Source organism: Aythya ferina (assembly GCF_964211825.1).
Source record: "Aythya ferina genome assembly, chromosome: 36".
Taxonomy (NCBI): domain Eukaryota; kingdom Metazoa; phylum Chordata; class Aves; order Anseriformes; family Anatidae; genus Aythya; species Aythya ferina.
Window position 1 is genome coordinate 445,884 of NC_140333.1, and position 24,164 is coordinate 470,047.

The 24,164-nt window shown below is 49.8% G+C and overlaps 1 protein-coding gene across 10 annotated transcripts; it reads left to right on the forward strand.

Moving 5' to 3' along the window:
- Nucleotides 1-811: 811 nt before the first annotated feature.
- HNRNPC (heterogeneous nuclear ribonucleoprotein C) lies at nucleotides 812-22,841 on the forward strand. 10 transcript variants are annotated; one of them, XM_084502118.1, is made up of 10 exons: nucleotides 812-889; nucleotides 4,206-4,238; nucleotides 6,657-6,753; nucleotides 9,073-9,104; nucleotides 11,914-12,157; nucleotides 15,311-15,425; nucleotides 15,540-15,587; nucleotides 18,988-19,148; nucleotides 21,124-21,225; nucleotides 22,241-22,841. In XM_084502118.1, exons 5-10 carry the CDS (start codon nucleotides 11,917-11,919, stop codon nucleotides 22,564-22,566), a joined length of 993 nt encoding a protein of 330 aa, XP_084358244.1. In that variant the 5' UTR covers nucleotides 812-889; nucleotides 4,206-4,238; nucleotides 6,657-6,753; nucleotides 9,073-9,104; nucleotides 11,914-11,916; the 3' UTR covers nucleotides 22,567-22,841. The 10 variants fall into 10 exon arrangements, with proteins under 10 accessions (XP_084358244.1, XP_084358249.1, XP_084358250.1 ...); XM_084502123.1 differs by lacking the exon at nucleotides 9,073-9,104 and having other exon boundaries at nucleotides 22,241-22,392; nucleotides 22,483-22,841; XM_084502124.1 differs by lacking the exon at nucleotides 9,073-9,104 and having other exon boundaries at nucleotides 15,311-15,386; nucleotides 22,241-22,392; nucleotides 22,483-22,841.
- Nucleotides 22,842-24,164: the final 1,323 nt, after the last annotated feature.

Here is a 24,164-nt window from a genome sequence, read left to right on the forward strand (position 1 = left end):
TTACGGGGGACCCCAAAATCCCCCGAATTCACCCCAAAATCTGCGTCCCCCCAAAATGTATAAATTTGGGGTGGGGGACCCCAAAAAGCTCCTCAGGCGGGCCCAAAATGCGCTGGGACAATACGGGGGGGGGTCCCTAAAAACTTTTTTTGGGGGGAACCCCAAAAAAAAAACACCCAAAAAACCCCAATTCCGCCTTATTTATCCCCCTGCCGCCTCACAGGAGGATAAATATTTATTTTTTATTTTATGTTTTCTTTTTTTTGGCCCCCAACCGCCCCCCTCCCCCCCCTCACTTTGGCCGTAGCCGGTAGCCCTTCGGTCTTTTCCACGCGCCGCGTTCAATAAAAGAAAAGTGGTGTTTTTTTGTAACTTTTTGGGGTGAAAAGTGCTTCTTTTAGGACATTTGGGGGGGGGGCACCTGAGGGAGGGAGGGAGGGAGGGAGGGAGGGGGAGTGACAGCGCCGCCAGCCAATCGCATCGCGGCGTTCGTGAGGCGCCAGCCAATCACAGCGCGCCCTCCGCCGAGGCCCCGCCCTCCCGCCGCCTCAGCCCTCCGAGCCAGGAGGCGGGCCCTCCCCGCCGCCCCCTTTCCCTATTGGCTCCTCCTCTTGACGGGCACCCGCGCCGCCCAATCCGCGCGCCGCCCCCCACCGCAGTCTCGTCCCCCCTCAGCCCTCCTCCCGCGCTTCGCCTCGCGCTCCCTCCCCCGCTCGCCTCCCATTGGTCAGCGGCGTGATGGGCGCCGCCCTCCGCCAATCGCCGCGCGTCCTGAGGCGAAAAGGGGCGGGGCCGCGGGCTCCCGGCCGGAGCGGCGCAGAGGGCGGCGCGGGCGCCATTTTGTGAGCAGGCGGCGGCGGCGGCGGCGGCGGAGCGGCGGGGCCCAGGGGTGAGGCCGCCGCTGAGGGGGGCCGGGGAGGGGTTTTAGGGAAGCTCCCGAAACGCTTTTGGGGCAAATCTGAGGAGTTTTGGGTTTTTTTTCGCCCTTTACGGGGCCTCGAAGGGGAGGGGGGAGGGTGCGGGGGGGGGGGAGGGGAGCGGCGCTGAGGGGCCGGGGCTGAGGCTGAGGGGGGGGAGCGGGGATAGAGGCCTGGGGGGGGGTTAAAAGGAGAGGGGGGGGGGTTAATGTTGGGTTATATCGCGATAGGAGCGCGACAGGGCCGCGATAAGGCCGCTCAGACCCCGCTGAGGCCTTGCGGGGGGGGGGGTGGGGGGGGCTCTGTGAGGAGAAAGGGGGCGGGGCCTGGCTGGGGGCGGGGCCCGGCTCCTCCCCCCTCGTTTTTTAACCCCCCCCCTTTGCATTTTTGGAGCCCCCCCCCCCCCTCTTTTTCCCTCCCCCTCCCCCCCCCCCTTTCCCGGCCCCGTTTCTTTTGCAGGGGAAGGCTCCGAGCGCCGAGGGACCCCCCCTCGATAAAACCCCCCCAAAACCCCCCCAGACACCCGCGACCCCCCATTTACCCCCCCCAGACCCCCCCATTTACCCCTGGCCCCCCCATTTACCCCTCAAACCCCCCATTTACCCCCCCTCACCCCTCATTTACCCCCCCAGACCCCCATTTCCCCCCTAAACCCCCTCATTTCTCCCCAGACCCCCCCCATTTCCCCCTCAACCCCCCCATTTTTCCCCTAAATCCCCCAAACCCCCCCAGGCCCCCCATTTCCCCCCCTAACCCCCCCATTTTCCTTCTCAGCCCTCTCTGACCCCCCCGATTCCCCCTTTAAGCCGCCCTACCCCCCGTTTCACCCTCTAACCCCCCCATTTCACCCTAAAATCCCCCTAATTCCCCCCCAACCCCCCTCTAACCCCCCCATTTCACCCTATAACCCCCCCAACCCCCCTATTTCCCCCCATAACCCCCCCGTTTCCCCCTTTAACTGCCCTTTATCCCCAATAACTCCCCATTTTCCCTCTAACCCCCCCAATTTCTCCTCTAACCCCCCATAACCCCCCAATTTCCCCTCTAACCCCCCCAATTTCTCCTTTAACCCCCCAATTTCCCATATAACCTCCCCATAACCCCCCAAACCCCCCATTTTCCTCTTTTTACCCCCCCATAAACCCCCATTTTCCACTCTAACCCCTCAGTAACCCCTCTAACCCCCCCAATTTCTCCTCTAACCCCCATAACCCCTCCATTTTCCCCCTAACCCCCATAACTCCCCATTTTCCCCCTAACCTCTCTCTAACCCCCAATTTCGCCTCTAATCCTCCCATTTCCCCTCTTAACTCCCCATAACCCTCGAATTTACCCCAAACCCCCCAATTTCCCCTCTAACCCCCCCTAACCCCCCCAGTTTCCCCCTAACCCCCCTAATTCCTCCCAATTCCCCTCTAACTCCCCCAACCCCCCAATTCCCCCTCTAACCCCCCCCAAACACCCCCAATTCCCCATTTTAACCCCCCATAACTCCCCCAAACACCCCCAATTTCCTCTCTAATGCCCCAATTCCCCCTCTAATCCCCCAAACCCCCCATTTCCCTTCTAACCCCCCCAATTTCCCCCCAAACCCTCCCAATTTCCCCTTTAACCCTCCCATAACCCCCCCAAACCCCCCATTTCCCCTCTAACCCCCCCAAACTCCCCCAATTTCTCCTTTAACCCCCCCCATTTCCTCTCTAACCCCCCAAACCCCCCAATTTCCCCCTTTAACCCCCCACCCCCCCCATTTTCCCCCCTAACCCCCCTTTAATCCCCCCAATTCCCCCTCTAACCCCCCCAATTCCCCCCATAACCCCCCCATTTCCTGTTTTAACCCCCCCAACCCCCCCCAATTTTCCCCTCTAACCCCCCCCAAACCCCCCCAATTCCTCCTCTAACCCCCCCATTTCCCCTTTAACCCCCCCAATTCTCCCTTTAACCCCCCCAATTTCCCCCATAACCCCCCCAATCCCCCTCTAACTCCCCCCAACCCCCCCAATTTCTCCTTTAACCCCCCCATTTCCCCTCTGACCCCCCCATAACCCCCCAAATCCCCCCAATTCCCCTCTAACCCCCCATAACCCCCCCAATTTCCCCTTTAATCCCCCATTTTCCCCCCTAACCCCCCTTTAACCCCCCAATTTCCCCCATAACCCCCCCATTTTTCCTCCTAAGCCCCCTTTAACCCCCCCATTTCCTCTCTAACCCCCCCATAACTCCCCCAAACTCCCCCATTTCCCCTTTAACCCCCCCAATTCCCCCCATAGCCCCCCCAATTCCCCCTCTAACCCCCCCAAACCCCCCCAATTTCCCCATAGCCCCCCCCAATTCCTCCTCTAACCCCCCCCATAACCCCCCCAAACCCCCCAATTCCCCCTCTAACCCCCCCCAACCCCCCCAATTTCCCCTTTAACCCCCCTTTAACCCCCCCATTTCCCCTCTAACCCCCCCAATTCCCCCTCTAAGCCCCCAATTTCCCCCATAACCCCCCCAATTTCCCCTTTAACCCCCCTTTAACCCCCCCATTTCCCCTTTAACTCCCCCAATTCTCCCTTTAACCCCCCCAATTTCCCCCATAACCCCCCCAGTTCCCCCCTAACCCCCCCATTTCCCCTTTAACCCCCCCAATTCCCCCTTTAACCCCCCCATTTCCCCTTTAACTCCCCCAATTCTCCCTTTAACCCCCCCAATTTCCCCCATAACCCCCCCAGTTCCCCCCCTAACCCCCCCATTTCCCCTTTAACCCCCCCAATTCCCCCTTTAACCCCCCCATTTCCCCTCTAACCCCCCAATTTCCCCCATAACCCCCCAATTCCCCCATAACCCCCCCCAATTCCCCCTCTAACCCCCCCATTTCCCCCATAACCCCCCCCAATCCCCCCCATTTCCCCCCATCCCCCCCCCCCACCCCCTTTGCTCAGGCTCCGTCTTTCTCTTCGCGCGTTGGCGGTGTGGTGGGGTCCCCAAAACCCCCAAAACCCCCCAAAATCCCCCCAAAACCCCCCCCGGCCGCGCGTGCGAGCGACACCCCCGGGGGGGGGGGCCCTGACTCACTCCTCTCCCTTCTCCTTCCGCAGGGGCAGCGAGGCCGACACCCCCCGGAGCCCAGCTTCTCCTGGCCCCCCCCTCAAAAAAAAACCCCCAAACCCCCCCAAAAAAACCCTCCCCCACCCCCTCTCCCCTCCCCCTCCCCCCTCCCACCGTTTTGAGGGGAAAAAAGGGCTTTTTTTTTGCGGGGAGCCTCCTAACCCGGGCTGTTTTGCCGTTTTTTTTTCTCCCTTGCAGCGCCAAAATAATTTTTTTGAGCCGCCAGCCACAGTAAGTGACCGTGTCCCCCCCCCCTTTACACCCTCCCCCTTTAAAAAAACCCCAAAAACACCCCAAAAAACGCTTCCCCTTCCCCACCCCCTCCGCTGGGCCCCTTTTCCCCCTCTTTTCGCCCCAAAACATCGATCGAAACCACCGCCGGTGGGGGCGGCCGCGGGGGGGGGAGAGAGCGGGGCCGGGGGTTGGGGCGCGGGGGGATTTTTAACCCGTTTTTGTGTTTTTTTAGTGGTTTTTTTTTTTTTTATATATATATTTTTTATTTTTTATTTTTTAATCGCCCCCCCCCGTCGGTTTTTCTGAAAGGGTGGAGGAAAAAAAAGGCGAGGAAGAGGTGAAAAGGGCGAGGAAAGGGCAAAGAGAGGGCAAAAGGGTCAAAAAAAGGTAAAGAGAGGACAAAAAGGGCAAGAAAAGGGCAAAGAGAGGCCGAAAAGGGCAAGAAAAGGGCAAAAAGGGCGAGAAAAGGGCAAAGAGAGGCCAAAAAGGGCAAGAAAAGGGCAAAGAGAGGCCAAAAATGGGGAAATAGAGGCCAAAAAGGGCAAAAAAAGGGCAAATAAAGGCTAAAAAGGGCAAGAAAAGGGCAAGTAGAGGCTGAAAAGGGCAAGAAAAGGGCAAAAAGGGCTAGAAAAGGGCAAAAAAAAGGCCAAAAAGGGTAAGAAAAGGGCAAAAAGGGCAAGGAAAGGGCAAAGAGAGGCCAAAAACAGGGCAAATAGAGGCTGAAAAGGGCAAATAGAGGCTGAAAAGGGCAAATAGAGGCTGAAAAGGCAAATAAAATAGCAAATAAAGGCTAAAAAGGCCAAGAAAAGGGCAAATAGAGGCTAAAAAGGTCAAAAAAAGGTAAATAGAGGCCAAAAAAGCAAAGAAAGGGGCAAATAAAGGCTAAAAAGGGCAAGAAAAGGGCAAATAGAGGCTAAAAAGGTCAAAAAAAGGTAAATAGAGGCCAAAAAAGCAAAGAAAGGGGCAAATAAAGGCTAAAAAGGGCAAGAAAAGGGCAAATAGAGGCCAAAAAGGCCAAGGAAAGGGCAAAGAGAGGCCGAAAAGGCCAAGGAAAGGTAAATAGAGGCCAAAAAGGGCAAGAAAAGGGTAAGTAAAGGCCAAAAAGGCAAAGAAAATAGCAAATAAAGGCTAAAAATGGCAAGAAAAGGGCAAGTAGAGGCTGAAAAGAGCAAAGAGAGGTCAAAAAGGGCAAGAAAAGGGCAAAGGGAGGCCAAAAAGGGCAAGAAAAGGGCGAATAAAGGCTAAAAAGGCCAAGAAAAGGTAAATAGAGGCCAAAAAGGGCAAGAAAAGGGCAAATAGAGGCCAAAAAGGTCAAGAAAAGTGCAAAGAGAGGCCAAAAAGGGCAAAAAGTAGAGGCCAAAACCAGAAAAGAGGCCAAAAAACGGCAGGTAGAGGCCAAAAAGGGCAAAAACTTGAGGCTGAAAACAAAAAAGAGGCCAAAAAGGTCAAAAAAAAGGAAAATAGCGGCCAAAAAGGCCCAAAATTGGAGGCCAAAACCAAAAAGGAGGCCAAAATAGGTCAAAAACGCTAAAAATTGGAGGCCAAAAAGAGGCCAAAAAGGGTAAAATACGGAGGCTGAAAAGAGGCGAAAAACGAGGCTGAAAAGGCCAAAAATGAGGCCGAGGGAGGCCAAAAAGAGGTCAAAAAGGGCAAATCAGAGAGGCCCCCAAAAAAAGAGGCTGAAAAAGGGCTGAAAGAGGCCAAAATGGCCAAAAAGAGGCTAAAAAGGCCAAAAAGAGGCTGAATAAGAGAGAGCAGAGGAAAAGAGGCCAAAAAGGGCAAAAATGAGGCCAAAAAGGTAAAAGAGGTCGAGAAAGAGGCCGGAAAGGATAAGAGGCCAAAAAAAGGTGGAAAAGGGCAAAAAAGAGGCTGAAAAGACCAAAAAAGAGGTCGGAAAGGTAAAAGAGGCCGGAAAGGGTAAAAGAGGCTAAAAAAATAGGCAAAAAAAGGTAGAAAAGGGCAAAAAAGAGGTCAGAAAGGTAAAAGAGGCCGGAAAGGTAAAAAATAAGCAAAAAAAAGGCAGAAAAGGGTAAAAAAGAGGCTGAAAAGACTAAAAAAGAGGTCAAAAAGGGAAAAGAGGCCGGAAAGGATAAAAGAGGCCAAAAAAGGGTAGAAAGGGGCAAAAAAGAGGTCAGAAAGGTAAAAGAGGCCGGAAAGGGTAAAAAAGGCTTAAAAATGAGGCCAAAAAAGGTAGAAAAGGGGAAAAAAAAAGGTAGAAAAGGGCAAAAAGGAGGCCGGAAAGGGCAAAAAAGAGGTGAGAAAGGTAGAAAAGGGCAAAAAAGGGTGAAAAAAGCCCAAAATCGAGTCCGAACCCCCCCCAGGGAGGCCAGGCGAGGGTGAGGAAATGCAGGCTAGGTGAAATGAACCAAAAAAGGCCGAAACCTCCCCAAAACCTGCCCCGTTTTTCCTCCCCAGCGCAGAGCGGGACCCGGTTGCTCCTCGGCTGTTTTGCGCCTCCGGAAGTCGGTGATTTTTCCTCCTTTTCACTTCTTTTGCACCAAATCCTCTCGTGGTTCGTGGCTTTTTTTATAATTTTCAGATTTAGAAGTTTCCTTTTTTTATTTTTATTTTTTTTTATTTTTTTTATATTTTTTTTAATTTTTGATTTTTTTTAATTTTTGTTTTTTTTCTTAATTTTTCAAATTTTGGGTTGTTTTATTTTTTTATTTTTTTCAAAATTTCATTTTTTTATTTTGAAATTTTCATTTTTTATTTTGAATTTTTCATTTTTTATTTTGAAATTCTGATTATTTTGAAATTTTGATTTTTTATTTCGAAATTTTCATTTTTTATTTTTTTATTTTCTTTTATTTTGAAATTTTCCTTTTTTATTTTGAAATTTTCCTTTTTTATTTCGAAATTCTCGCTTTATTTCGATAATATAATTTTTTTGTTTTGAAATTTTCATTTATTGTGTTGAAATTTTCCGTTTTCTTTCAAAATTTAGGTTTTCGTTTCGACATTTTCGTTTCAAAAGTTTGGTTTTATGTGTTAACCTTTTAAGTTTAGTTTAGAAAGTTTGATTTTATGTGTTAAAAATGTTAAATTTTGTTTCAAAATTTCCATTTTTAGTTTGAAATTCTGGTTCTTTATTTTAAAATTTTGGTTATTTTATTTTATAATTTTGATTTTTATTTTAAAGTTTTGTTTTTCTTTATTTTATAATTTCATTTTTTAGTTTATAATTTCATTTTTAGTTTATAATTTCATTTTTTATTTTAAAATTTTACTTTTTATTTTAAAAATTTGATTTCTTAGTTTAAAATTTTAAATTTTCTTTTGAAATTTTGATTTTATTATTTTAAATTTTTCTTTTTTATTTTAAAACTTTCCGTTTTATTTTCAAATTTCTCTTTTCCCTTCTAAAATTTTCCTTTTTTCTTTTTAATTTTTGATTTTTTATTTTGAAATTTTTCCTTTTTTCTTTTTAATTTTTGATTTTTTGTTTTTAATTTTTTATTTTTAATTTTTTTTTCTTTTTTATTTTTTATTTTTATTTTTTATTTTGAAATTTTCATTTTTTATTTTGAAATTTTCGATTTTTTATTTTGAATTTTTCATTTTTTATTTTGAAATTTTCGATTTTTTATTTTCAATTTTTCTTTTTTTTTTTAATTTTTCATTTTTTTTTTAATTTTTCATTTTTTTTTTACTTTTTCTTTCCCGATTTCCCTTTTTCCCCCTTTTTTTTTTTTACCCCCCCCCTCTCTCTCCCCCCCCACCCCCCCCTTTATAACCCCCCCCTCCCCCCACGGTCGTGGTCGAGCGCCCCCCGAATTTTTGAAGCCCCGCCCCTTTCCCTCGAGCCCCGCCCCTTCCACCAAGCCCCGCCCCTTTCCCTTGAAGCCCCGCCCCTTCCCTTTAAGCCCCGCCCCCTTTGCGCCGATGGGGGGGGCCCCACCCCCGCCCCCCCTCCCCACGGACCCGCGGACACCCCCGGACCCCCGGCCACGGTAAGAGGGGGGGCCCCTCCCCCTCCCCCCCCCCCCCCGTTAATTAGCGCCGCTAATTAGCGCCGCTCATTAAGGGGGGGGGCGGGGGGGCGCCGCTCCCGCCCCTCGCAGCGCTCCGGGGGCCCCTCCCCCCTCCCTAATTACCCCCTCCCCCCCCCCCCCCAACCTCGTCCCCTCCTAATTAATCGGTGTCATTCATGGGGAATTAGTGCCGCTAATTAGCGGCCAGGCTTAATTAGTGCCCCACCCTCCATTTGTGTTCATTAAAGACCTCCCCCTCTCCAAATATCGCCCCCTCATTAGCATATGACAGTAATTAGCAACCCCTCATTAGCATATGACAGTAATTAGCAGTAATTAACACACCTCGTTAGCATTTAATGCTAATTGTCATCACCTGATTAGTGAACAATGGTGATTAATGACCCCTAATTAACACACAAAGGGTAATTAGCAGCCCCTAATGGTAATTAAGACCCCAATTAGGATATAATGCCAATTATTACCCCCCTAATTAGCATATGAGGGTAATTAGCAGCCCCTCATTAGTGTTCACAGCTAATTAATGGTTCCTCATTAGCATAAAGCAGTAATTAGCACCACCAATTAGCATTTAATGGTAATTATCATCGCCTTATTAGCATATGATGGTGATTAATGACCCCTAATTAATGATAATTAGCAGCCCACAGTGGTAATTAAGACCCTCATTAGGATATAATGCCAAGTATTACCACCCTAATTAGCATATGAGGGTAATTAGCAGCCCCTCATTAGTATTCAGTGGATATAAATGTGCCTCATTAGTACATAATGCTAATTACGACTCCCTAATTAGCATGTAAAGCTAATTAATGACCTCTCATTACTACATATAGGTGGGAAGAGTGCACCTAATTAACATACAAAGGTAATTAACAGCCTATCATTAACACGTGGTGGTAATTAATGCCCTCATTAGCATATAATGCTAATTATTCCCCCCTCATGAAGTTAATTATTGCCCCCTAATTAGCATAAAAGGCTGATTGGGCACCTCTCATTAGCACACAGTGGTAATTAACACCCCTCATTAGCATATAACGTTGGTTATTGTTATCTCATTAGCATATGAGGGTAATTAGCAGCCCCTCATTAGCATACAACGCTAATTAGTGACCCCTCATTACCCCCCAACCCTAATTAACAACCCCTCAGGCTAATTAACTAACAGCGTTGGAGCTCTGGGACTTAATTAGTGCGAGTAATTAGCCTCCTTAACGACCCAGGGGACCTAATTAGACCCTAATTAGTGGCCCCCAACCCTAATTAAAGCCCCCCCAGCCCTAATTAGAGGCCCCCCAGCCCTAATTAGTGGCCCCCAACCCTAATTAGAGCCCCCCCAGCCCTAATTAGTGGCTCCCAGCCCTAAGTAGCCCCCCCAGCCCTAATTAGTGGTGCTAATGAGCGCCGGTAATGAGCCCCGCCCCCAGCCCATGCCCCTTAGGCCCCACCCCCTTTCCCTTTAGCCACGCCCCCTTTCATTTTGACCACGCCCCTTTTCCTGTTGGCCCCGCCTCCTCCTCGCCCCCTCCCCTCCCTAATTACCCCCCTAACGCCCTAATTACCCCCTAATGCCCCCCCTCATTACCCAATTACCCCCCTAATGACCCCCCTAACGACCTGAGGCCCCCCCCAGTGCCCTAATTACCCCCCTAATGCCCCAATAACCTCCCTAATTACCCCCCTAATGCCCTAATTACCCCCTAATGCCCCCCCTAATGACCCAATTACCCCCCCAATTACCTCCTTAACACCCCAATTACCCCCCTAACGACCCAATTACCCCCCCCCACAACCTAATTACCCCCCTAATGACCCAATTATCCCCCTAATTCCCCCCCTAACCCCCCAATTCACCTCCTAATGCCCCAATTACCCCCCTAATAACCTAATTACCCCACTAATGACCCAATTACTCCCCTAATTACCCCCCTAAGGCCCCAATTACCCCCCTAATTCCCCCCCTAACGACCTGATGCCCCCCCTAACACCCCAAATACCCCCCCTAATGCCCCAATAACCCCCCCAATTCCCCCCCTAACACCCCAATTACCCCCCTAATGCCCCCCTAATGCCCCAATTACCCCCCTAACGCCCCAATTACCCCCCTAATGCCCCAATTACCCCCCTAATTACCCAATAACCTCCCTAATGCCCCAGTTAACCCCCTAATTCCCCAATTCCCCCCCTAATTCCCCCCCTAACGCCCCAAATACCCCCCTAATTCCCCCCTAATGCCCCTATTACCCCCCTGATTTCACCCCTAAGGCCCCAATTACCCCCTTAATGCCCCAATTCCCCCCCTAACGCCCCAATTACCCCCCTAATTCCCCCCAAACCCCCCAATTACTCCTCTAATGCCCCCCCTAACCCCCCAATTACCCCCCTAATGCCCCAAATACCCCCCCTCACGCCCTAATTACCCCCCTAATGCCCCAATTACCCCCCTAATTCCCTCCCTAATGCCCCAATTACCCCCCTAGCCCCCCAATTACCCCCCTAATGCCCCAAATACCCCCCCTAACGACCTAATTACCCCCCTAATGCCCCAATTCCCCCCCTAATTCCCCCCTAAGGCCCCAATTACCCCCCTAGCCCCCCAATTACCCCCCTAATTCCCCCCCTAACACCCCAATTACCCCCCTAATGCCCCAATTCCCCCCCTAATGCCCCAATTCCCCCCCTAAGGCCCCAATTACCCCCCTAATTCCCCCCGTAACCCCCCAATTACCCCCCTAATTCCCCCCTAACTCCCCAATTACCCCCCTAATTCCCCCCCTATCCCCCCAATTACCCCCCTAAGGCCCCAATTACCCCCCTAATTCCCCCCTAACGCCCCAATTACCCCCCTAATTCCCCCCATAACCCCCTAATTCCCCCCCTAATTGCCCCCTAATGCCCCAATTCCCCCCCTAATGCCCCAATTCCCCCCCTAATGCCCCAATTACCCCCCTAACAGCCCCCCTAATGACCTGATGCCTCCCCTAAGGCCCCAATTACCCCCCTTAACACCCCAATTCCCCCCCTAACGCCCCAATTACCCCCCTAATTCCCCCCAAACCCCCCAATTACTCCTCTAATGCCCCCCTAACCCCCAATTAGCCCCCTAATGCCCCAAATACCCCCCCTAACGACCTAATTACCCCCCTAATGCCCCAATTCCCCCCCTAATTCCCCCCTAAGGCCCCAATTACCCCCCTAGCCCCCCAATTACCCCCCTAATTCCCCCCCTAACCCCCCAATTCCCCCCCTAAGGCCCCAATTACCCCCCTAATGCCCCCCTAATTCCCCCCCTAAGGCCCCCATTTCCCCCCTAAGGCCCCAATTACCCCCCTAATGACCTAATTACCCCTTTAATAACCTGCCTAAGGCCCCAATTCCCCCCCTAACGCCCCAATTCCCCCCCAACCCCCCAATTACCCCCCTAATGCCCCAAATACCCCCCCTAACACCCTAATTACCCCCCTAATGCCCCAATTACCCCCCCAATTCCCCCCCTAATGCCCCAATTCTCCCCCTAACGCCCCAATTAGCCCCGTAACACCCCACTTCCCCCCCTAAGGCCCCAATAACCCCCCTAATTCCCTCCCTACCGACCTGATGTCCTCCCTAACGACCCGCTGACCTCATTGATGACCTCATCGCTGACCTCATCAACCCCCCCCCTCCAAACGCAGGCCATGGCCAGCAACGTGACGAACAAGACGGACCCGCGCTCCCTCAACTCGCGGGTGTTCATCGGCAACCTGAACACGCTGGTGGTGAAGAAGAGCGACGTGGAGGCCATCTTCGCCAAGTACGGCAAGATCGTCGGCTGCTCCGTCCACAAGGGCTTCGCCTTCGTCCAGTTCGTGGCCGAGCGCAACGCCCGCGCCGCCGTGGCCGGGGAGGACGGCAGGATGATCGCCGGGCAGGTGCTGGGTGAGTGCTGGGGGGGGACTGGGAGGGACTGGGAGGGACTGGGAGGGGACTGGGAGGGACTGGGGTATACTGGGAGGGGACTGGGGTATACTGGGAGGGAGTGGGAGGCACTGGGATAGACTGGGAGAGGATTAGGGTATACTGGGAGGGACTGGGGTATACTGGAAGGGGACTGGGGTATACTGGGAGGGGACTGGGAGGGACTGGGATAGACTGGGAGGGAGTGGGAGGGGACTGGGGTATACTGGGAGGGGACTGGGAGGGACTGGGGTATACTGGGAGGGGACTGGGAGGGACTGGGGTATACTGGGATGGACTGGGAGGGACTGGGAGGGGACTGGGGTATACTGGGAGGGGACTGGGAGGGGACTGGGGTATACTGGGATGAGACTGGGAGGCACTGGAATAGACTGGGAGGGGATTAGGGGGCACTGGGAGGGGATTAGGGTATACTGGGAGGGGACTGGGAGGGGCTGGGAGGGGATTGGGATGGACTGGGAGGGGCTGGGGTATATTGGGATGAGACTGGGAGGCACTGGGATAGACTGGGAGGGGACTGGGAGGGGACTGGGGTATACTGGGATGGACTGGGAGGAGACTGGGACAGAACTGGGAGGGAGTGGGAGGCACTGGGAGGGGACTGGGATAGACTGGGATGGACTGGGAGATACTGGGAGGGGACTGGGAGGGACTGGGAGGGGATTTGGGGGGACTGGGAGGGGATTAGGGTATACTGGGAGGGACTGAGATATACTGGGAGGGGACTGGGAGGCACTGGGATGGACTGGGAGGGGACTGGGGTATACTGGGAAGGCACTGGGATGGACTGGGAGGGGATTAGGGTATACTGGGAGGGACTGGGATGGACTGGGAGGGACTGGGAGGCACTGGGATAGACTGGGAGGGGACTGGGAGGGACTGGGGTATACTGGGAGGGACTGGGATAGAATGGGAGGGGGCTGGGAGGCACTGGGAGGGACTGGGAGGGTGACTGGGAGGGGACTGGGATATACTGGGAAGGCACTGGGATGGACTGGGAGGGGATTAGGGTATACTGGGGGGGACTGGGAGGGAACTGGGCCATACTGGGAGCACCTCGGGGTGCCCCCAAAACCCCAGAAAGGCCCCAAAACCCCCCAAAATTGCCCCCAAATCCCCCCCCAAAAAACCCTTTTCCCCCCAAAAAACCCCAAAACCCCTTTTTTCCCCCAAAACCCCCTTTTTCCCAAAAACCCCCTTTTTCACCCCAAAAAAACCCCTTTTTCCCTCAAAAAAAACCCCAAATCCCCTCCGCAAACTCCCTTTTTCCCCCCTTTACCCCCTTTTTCCCCCCCAAAACCCTCCAAAACCACCCAAAAAAAAAACGAAAAAACCCCAAAACCCCTCTTTTTCCCCCAAAAACCCAAAATCGCTCTTTTTTCCCCCAAAACGCAGACATCAACCTGGCAGCCGAGCCCAAGGTGAACCGCGGCAAGGCGGGCACCAAACACCCCCGAAACCCCAAAAACTCCCCCAAAACCCCCCCTTTTTCCCCTAAAACCCCCATTTTCACCCAAAAACTCCTTTTTTCCCAAAAACACGCTTTTTTTCCCCAAAAAAAACCCTTTTTCTTTCCAAAAAAAAACCCAAATCCCCTCCGCAAACTCCCTTTTTCCCCCCTTAAACCCCTTTTTCCCCCCCAAAACCCTCCAAAACCACCCAAAAAAACACAAAAGACCCCCAAAAAACGCCTTTTTCCCCCGAAAATCCAAAATCGCTCTTTTTTCCCCCAAAACGCAGACATCAACCTGGCGGCCGAGCCCAAGGTGAACCGCGGCAAGGCGGGCACCAAACACCCCCGAAACCCCAAAAACTCCCCCCAAACCCCCCATTTTTCCCCAAAAAAAACCATTTTCACCCAAAAACTCCCTTTTTCCCAAAAACCCGCTTTTTTTCCCCAAAAAAAACCCTTTTTCTCTCCAAAAAAACCCCAAATCCCCTCCGCAAACTCCCTTTTTTCCCCCTTAACCCCCTTTTTTCCCCCAAAACCCTCCAAAACCGCTCAAAAAAAAACGAAAAAAACCCTTTTTCCCCCTTTTTCCCCCAAAAACCCAAAATCGCTCTTTTTTGCCCCAAAACGCAGACATCAACCTGGCGGCCGAGCCCAAGGTGAACCGCGGCAGGGCGGGCACCAAACACCCCCAAAACCCCCAAAACTCCCCCAAAACCCCCTCCTTTTTCCCCCAAAACCCCCTTTTTCCCCAAAAACCCATTTTTCCCAAAAACCCGCTTTTTTTCCCCCAAAAAAACCCTTTTTCTCTCCAAAAAAACCCCAAATCCTCTCCACAAACTCCCATTTTCCCCCCTTAACTCCCTTTTTGCCCCCCAAAACCCTCCAAAACCACCCAGAAAAAAACCGAAAAAAAACCAAAACCCCTCTTTTTCCCCAAAAAAACCAAAATCGCTCTTTTTTCCCCCAAAACGCAGACATCAACCTGGCGGCCGAGCCCAAGGTGAACCGCGGCAGGGCGGGCACCAAACACCCCCGAAACCCCAAAAACTCCCCCAAAACCCCCTCCTTTTTCCCAAAAAACCCCCTTTTTCCCCCAAAACCCATTTTTCCCAAAAACCCGCTTTTTTCACCCAAAAAAACCCTTTTTCCCTCCAAAAAAAACCCAAATCCCCTCCGCAAACTCCCTTTTTCCCCCCTTTACCCCCTTTTTCCCCCCCAAAACCCTCCAAAACCACCGAAAAAAAACCCTTTTTCCCCCAAAAAACCACTTTTTTCCCCCAAAAACCCAAAATCGCTCTTTTTTCCCCCAAAACGCAGACATCAACCTGGCGGCCGAGCCCAAGGTGAACCGCGGCAAGGCAGCCACCAAACACCCCCAAAACCCCCAAAACTCCCCCAAATCCCCTCCTTTTTCCCCAAAAACCCCCTTTTTCCCCCAAAACCCCCTTTTTCCCAAAAACCCCCTTTTTCACCCCAAAAAAAACCCTTTTTCCCTCCAAAAAAAAACCAAATCCCCTCCCCAAACTCCCTTTTTCCCCCCTTTACCCCCTTTTTGCCCCCCAAAACCCTCCAAAACCACCCAAAAAAAACCCGAAAAAAAACCAAAACCCCTCTTTTTCCCCCAAAAACCCAAAATCGCTCTTTTTTCCCCCAAAACGCAGACATCAACCTGGCGGCCGAGCCCAAGGTGAACCGCGGCAAGGCGGGCGTCAAGCGCTCGGCGGCGGAGATGTACGGGTCAGTAGCAGCCCCACCTTCTCCGGCCCCCCTCGTCAGGTCGGGCCCCGATTTCGCTTCTTTTCGCCCCAAAATCCTCCCCCCCCCCCTCCCCCGTCCTCCCCGCCCCCAAAAACCCCCGAATCCGCCCCAAAATGCTTTTGCTTTCTGCAGGTCGTCCTTCGACCTCGATTACGACTTTCAGCGGGATTACTATGACAGGTAAAGCACTTTTTTACCCCAAAATTTCAATGTTTTTAGGGTTTTTTGACCCAAAAGCCCCGTTGTGTTGTCAAAGTCCTCAAATCCCATTGATTTCCCCCAAAAAACCCCGGTGTTTTGGTCATTTTGGCTCAATTTTCCCCCAAATTCCCATTATTTTGATAATTTCTCCTTACTTTTCCCCCAAATTCCTATTATTTTCACCATTTCTGCTTAATTTTCCCCCAAATTCCCATTATTTCTCTCATCTTTCTCATTTATTGCTGATTTTACCCCAAAAAATCCCATTATTTTGGTCATTTTTCCCATTTATTGCTTTATTTCCCCCAAAAAATCCCATTATTGTGTTCATTTCCACATATTTTTCCCCCAAAATCCCATTATTTTGGTCATTCTGGCTTCATTTTCCCCAAAAATCCCAATTTTTTATCATTTTTCCCATTTCTTGCTGAATTTTCCCCCAAAAAATCCCTTTTTTTGGATAATTTTTCCCTAATTTCCCCCTCAAAATCCCATTATTTGGACAAATTCTCCTTATTTTTTCCCCTAAAACCCCCTTATTTTGCTCATTTCCACTTAGATTTTCCCCAAAAATCCCAATTTTTTATCATTTTTCCCATTTATTACTAAATTTCCCCCAAAAATCCCTTTATACTGATAATGAATTTTGAATATTCCCCCAAAAAATCCCATTTTTTGACAAATTCTCCTTATTTTTTCCCCTAAAACCCCATTATTTTGCTCATTCCTGCTTATTTTTCCCCTAAAATCCCAATTTTTATCATTTTTCCCATTTCTTGCTGAACTTTCCCCAAAAAAATCCCTTTTCATTTTTGACAATTTCTCCTTAATTTTCCCTTAAAACCCCTTTATTTTAATCATTCCTACTTATTTTTCCCCTAAAACCCCCTTATTTTGCTCATTCCTGCTCATTTTTCCCATAAAATCCCAATTTTTTATCATTTTTCCCATTTATTACTAAATTTCCACCAAAAATCCAATTATATTGATAATCACTCCTTAATATTCCCCCCAAAAATCCCATTTTTTGACAAATTCTCCTTATTTTTCCCCCTAAAACCCCCTTATTTTGATTATTTCCCCTTCGATTTTCCCCAAAAATCCCAATTTTTTACCATTTTTCCCATTTTTCCCTAAATTTCCCAAAAAAAAAACATTAATTTTCATCCTCCCCACTTCCTCTCCCCCAAAAAAAAACCCTCAATTTTCCCCATTCCCTCCTAATCCCCCCCAAACCCCTTCCTCCACCCCCTCCCTCCTTCCCCCAACACCACCAATTTTTTTTTTTAACCAAAATCCCGGTTTTTAACCCCAAAAAGGATGTACAGCGCTGATTGTACGTTGTAATTTCTCCCCTAAAATCCCATTATTTTTCATCTTTCCTACTTATTTTTCCCCTAAAACCCCATTCTTTTGCTCATTCCCGCTCATTCTTCCCCCAAAATCCCAATTTTTATCATTTTTCCCATTTCTTGCTGAACTTTCCCCCAAAAAATCCCTTTTCATTTTTGACAATTTCTCCTTAATTTTCCCTTAAAATCCCATTATTTCCATCACTCCTCCTTACTTTTCCCCTAAAACCCCCTTATTTTGATTATTTCCCCTTCGATTTTCCCCAAAAATCCCAATTTTTTACCATTTTTCCCATTTTTCCCTAAATTTCCCCCAAAAAAAACAATTTTCATCCTCCCCACTTCCTCCCCCTAAAAAACCCCCTCAATTTTCCCCATTCCCTCCTAATCCCCCCCAAACCCCTTCCTCCACCCCCTCCCTCCTTCCCCCAACACGACCAATTTTTTTTTTTAACCAAAATCCTGGTTTTTAACCCCAAAAAGGATGTACAGCGCTGATTGTACGTTGTAATTTCTCCCCTAAAATCCCATTATTTTTCATCTTCCCTACTTATTTTTCCCCTAAAACCCCATTCTTTTGCTCATTCCCGCTCATTCTTCCCCCAAAATCCCAATTTTTATCATTTTTCCCATTTCTTGCTGAACTTTCCCCCAAAAAATCCCTTTTCATTTTTGACAATTTCTCCTTAATTTTCCCTTAAAATCCCATTATTTCCATCACTCCTCCTTACTTTTCCCCTAAAACCCCCTTATTTTGATTATTTCCCCTTTGATTTTCCCCCCAAATCCCAATTTTTTACCATTTTTCCCATTTTTCCCTAAATTTCCCCAAAAAAAAACAATTTTCATCCTCCCCACTTCCTCTCCCCCTAAAAAACCCCCTCAATTTTCCCCATTCCCTCCTAATCCCCCCCAAACCCCTTCCTCCACCCCCTCCCTCCTTCCCCCAACACCACCAATTTTTTTTTTTAACCAAAATCCTGGTTTTTAACCCCAAAAAGGATGTACAGCGCTGATTGTACGTTGTAATTTCTCCCCTAAAATCCCATTATTTTTCATCTTTCCTACTTATTTTTCCCCTAAAACCCCATTCTTTTGCTCATTCCTGCTTATTTTTCCCCTAAAATCCCAATTTTTATCATTTTTCCCATTTCTTGCTGAACTTTCCCCAAAAAAATCCCTTTTCATTTTTGACAATTTCTCCTTAATTTTCCCTTAAAATCCCATTATTTCCATCACTCCTCCTTACTTTTCCCCTAAAACCCCCTTATTTTGCTCATTTCCACTTCGATTTTCCCCAAAAATCCCAATTTTTTACCATTTTTCCCATTTTTCCCTAAATTTCCCCCAAAAAAAACAATTTTCATCCTCCCCACTTCCTCCCCCTAAAAAACCCCCTCAATTTTCCCCATTCCCTCCTAATTCCCCCCCAAACCCCTTCCTCCACCCCCTCCCTCCTTCCCCCAACACCACCAATTTTTTTTTTTTAACCAAAATCCTGGTTTTTAACCCCAAAAAGGATGTACAGCGCTGATTGTACGTTGTAATTTCTCCCCTAAAATCCCATTATTTTTCATCTTTCCTACTTATTTTTCCCCTAAAACCCCCTTATTTTGCTCATTCCTGCTTCATTTTCCCCTAAAATCCCAATTTTTATCATTTTTCCCATTTCTTGCTGAACTTTCCCCAAAAAAATCCCTTTTCATTTTTGACAATTTCTCCTTAATTTTCTCCTAAAACCCCTTTATTTTATTAATTCCTGCTTAATTTTTCCCCAAAAACCTCATTATTTTGCTCATTCTGGCCTATTTTCCCCTAAAACCCATTCTTTTACTTATTTCCACTTCTTTTTCCCCAAAATAAACCCTCTCATTTTCCCCATCCCCACTTACACCCTGAAAAAAAAACCTCAATTTTTCCCATTCCCTCCTAATCCCCCCCAAACCCCTTCCTCCACCCCCTCCCTCCTTCCCCCAACACCACCATTTTTTTTTTTAACCAAAATCCCGGTTTTTCGCCCCAAAAAGGATGTACAGCTACCCAGCCCGCGTCCCCCCGCCGCCCCCCATCGCCCGGGCCGTGGTGCCCTCCAAGCGGCAGCGCGTCTCCGGCAACACCTCGCGGCGCGGCAAGAGCGGCTTCAACTCCAAGAGCGGCCAGCGCGGCTCCTCCTCCAAATCCGGAAAATGTGAGCCCCAAAATCCCCGGAATTCACCCCAAAAATCCCCATCCCTTTATCTCGTTAATTAAGGTCGCTAATGAGGCCAATTAGGGGCGCCCCGATCCTTCGCACCGCTCCTAGCCCTACTCTCTGCTCATCAGCACCCAGCCCTGCCTGGTTCCGCCTCCAAATCCAGGAAATAAAAGCCCCAAAATCCCCAGAATTCACCCCAAAAATCCCCGTCCCTCTATCCCGTTAATTAGGGTCGCTAATTAAGGTAATTAGGGGCGCCCCAACCCCTCACGCCGCTCATTTCCTCAATTCCTGCCCCAAATTTCACCCCCATCAGCACCACCCCAGCGCGGCTCCTCCTCCAAATCCAGGAAATAAAAGACCCAAAATCCCCGGAATTCACCCCAAAAATCCCATCTTCCCCCTTCGTTAATTAACGCCGCTAATGAAGGTAATTAGGGGCGCCCCCAGCCCCTGGTGGCGCTCCCAGCCCCAAATTTCACCCCATCAGCACCCAGCCCAGCCTGGTTCCGCCTCCAAATCCGGGAAATAAAAGCCCCAAAATCCCCAGAATTCACCCCAAAAATCCCCGTCCCTCTATCCTGTTAATTAGGGTCGCTAATTAATGTAATTAGGGGCGCCCCAACCCCTCACGCCGCTCATTTCCTCAATTCCTGCCCCAAATTTCACCCCCATCAGCACCACCCCAGCGCGGCTCCTCCTCCAAATCCAGGAAATAAAAGACCCAAAATCCCCGGAATTCACCCCAAAAATCCCCTCCTCCCCCCTCATTAATTAACGCCGCTAATTAAGGTAATTAGGGGCGCCCCAACCCTTCACGCTGCTCATTTCCTCAATTCCTGCCCCAAATTTCCCCCCCTCATCACCACCACCCCGTGCTAATTACCCCCCCTCATTAGCCCGACATGCTAATTAACCCCCTAATTAGCGCCCACACTTAATTAATAACCCCAATTAGCCCTAATTAGCATGTTATCATTCCTATTGGAATTGGTACATACCTGTGGTTAACAGCCCCTAATTAACACACAAAGGGTGATTAGCAGCCCCTCGTTAGCGTGACATGGTAATTAACACCCTCCATTAATTAATTAATTAATTAATAACCCCCCATTAGCATTCAAGCCTAATTTGCAGCACCTAATTAGCATGAAAATGTAATTATCGTAGCCTCATTAGGATAGGAGAGTGGTTAACAGGTCCTAATTAGCATATAATGGTTAATTAGCACCCTCATTAATATTCATATGTAATTAATGATTCTAATTAGCATTCAAGCCTAATTATCAGCCCTTCATTATCATTTAATGGCAATTATCATAACCTCGTTAGCATATAATGGTGGTTAACAGCCCCTAATTAACACACAAAGGGTGATTAGCAGTCCCTCATTAGCATGAGACGGTAATTAGCACCCCTAATTAGCATTCAGAGGTAATTAATGGACCATAATTAGCATTCATACCTAATTAGCTGACTCTTGTTATAATTTAATGGCAATTATCTTGCCTTATTAGCATATAATGGTGGTTAACAACCCCTAATTAACACACAAAGAATGATTAGCAGCCCCTAATTAGCATACAGAGGGTAATTAGCACCGCCTAATTAACATTAAGTGATAATTGTCACCACATAACACTAATTTACCCCCCTTAATTAACACACAATGCTAATCACCGACCCCTCATTAATATATAAGGTGGGAAGAACCCCCTTAATTAGCATAGGAGCCTAATTACCACCTCCACGTGCTAATTACCACCTCCACGGTGCTAATTAACACCTCCACGGTGCTAATTAACACCCTCATCAGCACTTAAAGCTAATTTTCCTCCCTATATCACCACCTGAGGGTGATTATCACCCCCTAATTAGCCTAACGAGGCCTCCTCATTAGCCCACCGGCCTCGTTAGCCCCCTAATTAGTCGCTAACGAGGCTAATTAAGCTAATTAACCTCCTGGCAGTGAAAGGCGACGACCTGCAGGCCATCAAGAAGGAGCTGGGGCAGATCAAGCAGAAGGTGGACTCGCTGCTCGAGAGCCTGGAGAAGATCGAAAAGGAGCAGAGTAAGGCCCCAAAACCGCCCCGTTTCACCCCAAAATCAACGCCCGGATCCACAGCCTCGTTTCCCGCACAATTCCGCCCCAAAACCCTGGGATTTTGGTCAATGCTGCTTGATTTTACCCCCAAATCCCATTTTTTTGATGGTTTCTCCTCATTTTTCCCTGAAAATCCCATTATTTTGCCCATTCCTGCTTAATTTTTCCCCAAAATCCCATTATTTTTGGCCATTTCTCCTAAATTTTCCCCAAATTCCCATTATTTTGCCCATTCTTGCATATTTTTTCCCCAAAATTCCCATTATTTTGGCCATTTCTCCTCAATTTTTCCCCCAAATCCCATTTTTTTGATCATTTCTCCTCATTTTTTCCTGAATTTCTCCCCCAAAATCCCATTATTTTGCCCATTCCTGCATAATTTTCCCCCAAAATCCCATTATTTTGACCATTTCTACTCATTTTTCCCCAATAAATCCCATTATTTTGCCCATTCCTGCTCAATTTTCCCCAAAAATCCCATTATTTTGACCATTTCTCCTTAATTTCCCCCCAAATCCCATTATTTTAATCATTTGTCCTCAGTTTTCCCCCAAAATCCCATTATTTCCATCATTTTTGCTTATTTTTCCCCTAAAATCCCATTATTTTGACAAATTCTCCTCGTTTTCCCCCCAAAAAATCCTATTATTTTGCCTATTCCTGCCTAATTTTCCCCAAAAATCCCATTATTTTGCCCATTTCTCCTCAATTTTCCCCCCAAACCCCATTATTTTGCCCATTCCTGCTCCATTTTCCCCAAAAATCCCATTCTTTTGCCCATTTCTCCTCATTTTCCCCCAAAAAAAACATTATTTTCCCCATTCCTGCTTAATCCCCCCCGAAAAATCCCATTATTTTTAACCAACTTCCCTCAATCCCCCCCCAACCCCCCCCAAACCCCCCCATAACCCCCCCAAACCCCCCCATACCCCCCCCGCCCCCAAAATGCCCGGAATTCACCCCAAAATTCCTCCTTTTTCAGAGCAGAAGAGCGAGAAGGCGGAGGAGGAGCAGGGGGGGGGCTCGGCCAAGAAGGACGAGGCCGGGGCCAAGCCCGAGCCGGGGGCCGAGGACTCGGGGGAGGAGGGCGACCTCCTGGACGACGACGACGCCGAGGAGCGGGGCGACGACCAGGTGAAAACCGCCCAAAACGACCCAAAATCGCTGTTTTTTACCCCAAAATTTTCTATATTTTTAATTTTTTTTTGGGGTGTTTTCTCGCAGCTGGAATCCATCAAGGGGGATGAGAAGGAGGCCGAGGAGGGCGAGGACGACCGGGACAGCGCCAACGGCGAGGACGACTCCTAAAAACGCCGCTTTTCGCCCCAAAACTTCCCCACTAATTGCAGCACGGAGAACGGTGAAGGCTGGGAGCCCCTCCCCCACCCCCCCGCCTCCTCCCCCCTCCCCCCCTGTGTTCGTGGTGTTGTGCCCCTCCCCCCCGCCCCTCCCCCCTCCTAGTTCGGCTTGGCCCCGCCCCCTTGTAATTGGCCCCGCCCCCTCCTCCCCGCCCCCGTCCCCCCCCCTTTTAATTTTGATACCTCGTTAACGACTTAACGATTAAAGGACGGATGGTTTTTAAAGGGGCTGCCTCCACCAACATGGCCGCCGTCACGGGGCGCGGCGGCGCCACGCCCAAGATGGCCGCCCCCACGTGGGGGGTTGGCCACGCCCAAGATGGCCGCCTCCGTGATGTCGGCCACGCCCAAGATGGCCGCCTTCTGTGGGGACACGCCCACCTGAGATGGCTGCCTGCTGGTGGGGTGCCACACCCAAGATGGCCACCCTCATGTGACTTGGCCACACCCAAGATGGCCGCCTTCACTTGGGATACGCCCACCCAAGATGGCTGCCCACTGGTGAGGTGCTACACCCAAGATGGCTGCCCCATGTGACTCGGCCACACCCAATATGGCCGCCTTCACTTGGGACATGCCCAGATGGGGGGTTGGCCACGCCCAAGATGGCCGCCTCCATGATGCTGGCCACACCCAAGATGGCCGACATCAGTGGGGACACACCCCACCCAACATGGCTGCCTTCGTGCGACTGGGCCGCACCCAACATGGCCTCCATGGGGTTGGCCACACCCAAAATGGTTCCTTCCCCGTTAAGACACGCCCACTAAAGATGGCTGCCATTTTGTGTGTGTGCCACACCCAACATGGCTGCCTGCTTTGGGGATGCCACACCCAAGATGGCCGCCTTCGTGTGACTTGGCCACACCCAACATGGCTGCCTTCAGTTGGGACACACCCACTTAACATGGCTACCTTCACATGACTCGGCCACACCCAACATGGTGGGCTCCAAGGGGGTGTGCCACACCCAAGATGGCCGCCTCTGTGATGTTGGCCCCACCCAACATGGCTGCCTGCTTCGGGGATGCCACACCCAACATGGCCGCCTTCGTGTGACTTGGCCACACCCAACATGGCAGGCTCTGAAGGGGTTGCCACACCCAAGATGGCTGCCTGCGTGTGTGTTGGGGCCACACCCAAGATGGCGGCCTCCGTGGTGATTGCCACACCCAATATGGCTGCCTTTCTGTATCTGGGCCACACCCAAGATGGCCTCTACGGGGTTGGCCACACCCAAGATGGCCGTTGCAATTAAGACACGCCCACCCAAGATGGCTGCTCGTTGGGGGGAGTGCCACACCCAACATGGCTTCCCAGTTGGGACATGCCACACCCAAGATGGCCGACTTCATGTCCCTGCGCCACACCCAAGATGGCAGCCTTCATGTGTCTGTGCCACACCCAACATGGCTGCCTTTGTGTATCTGGGCCACACCCAAGATGGCCGCCTCCATGTGAATTGGCCACACCCAACATGGCGGACTCTGAGGGGGCTGCCACACCCAAGATGGCCGCCTTCATGCCACTTGGCCACACCCAACATGG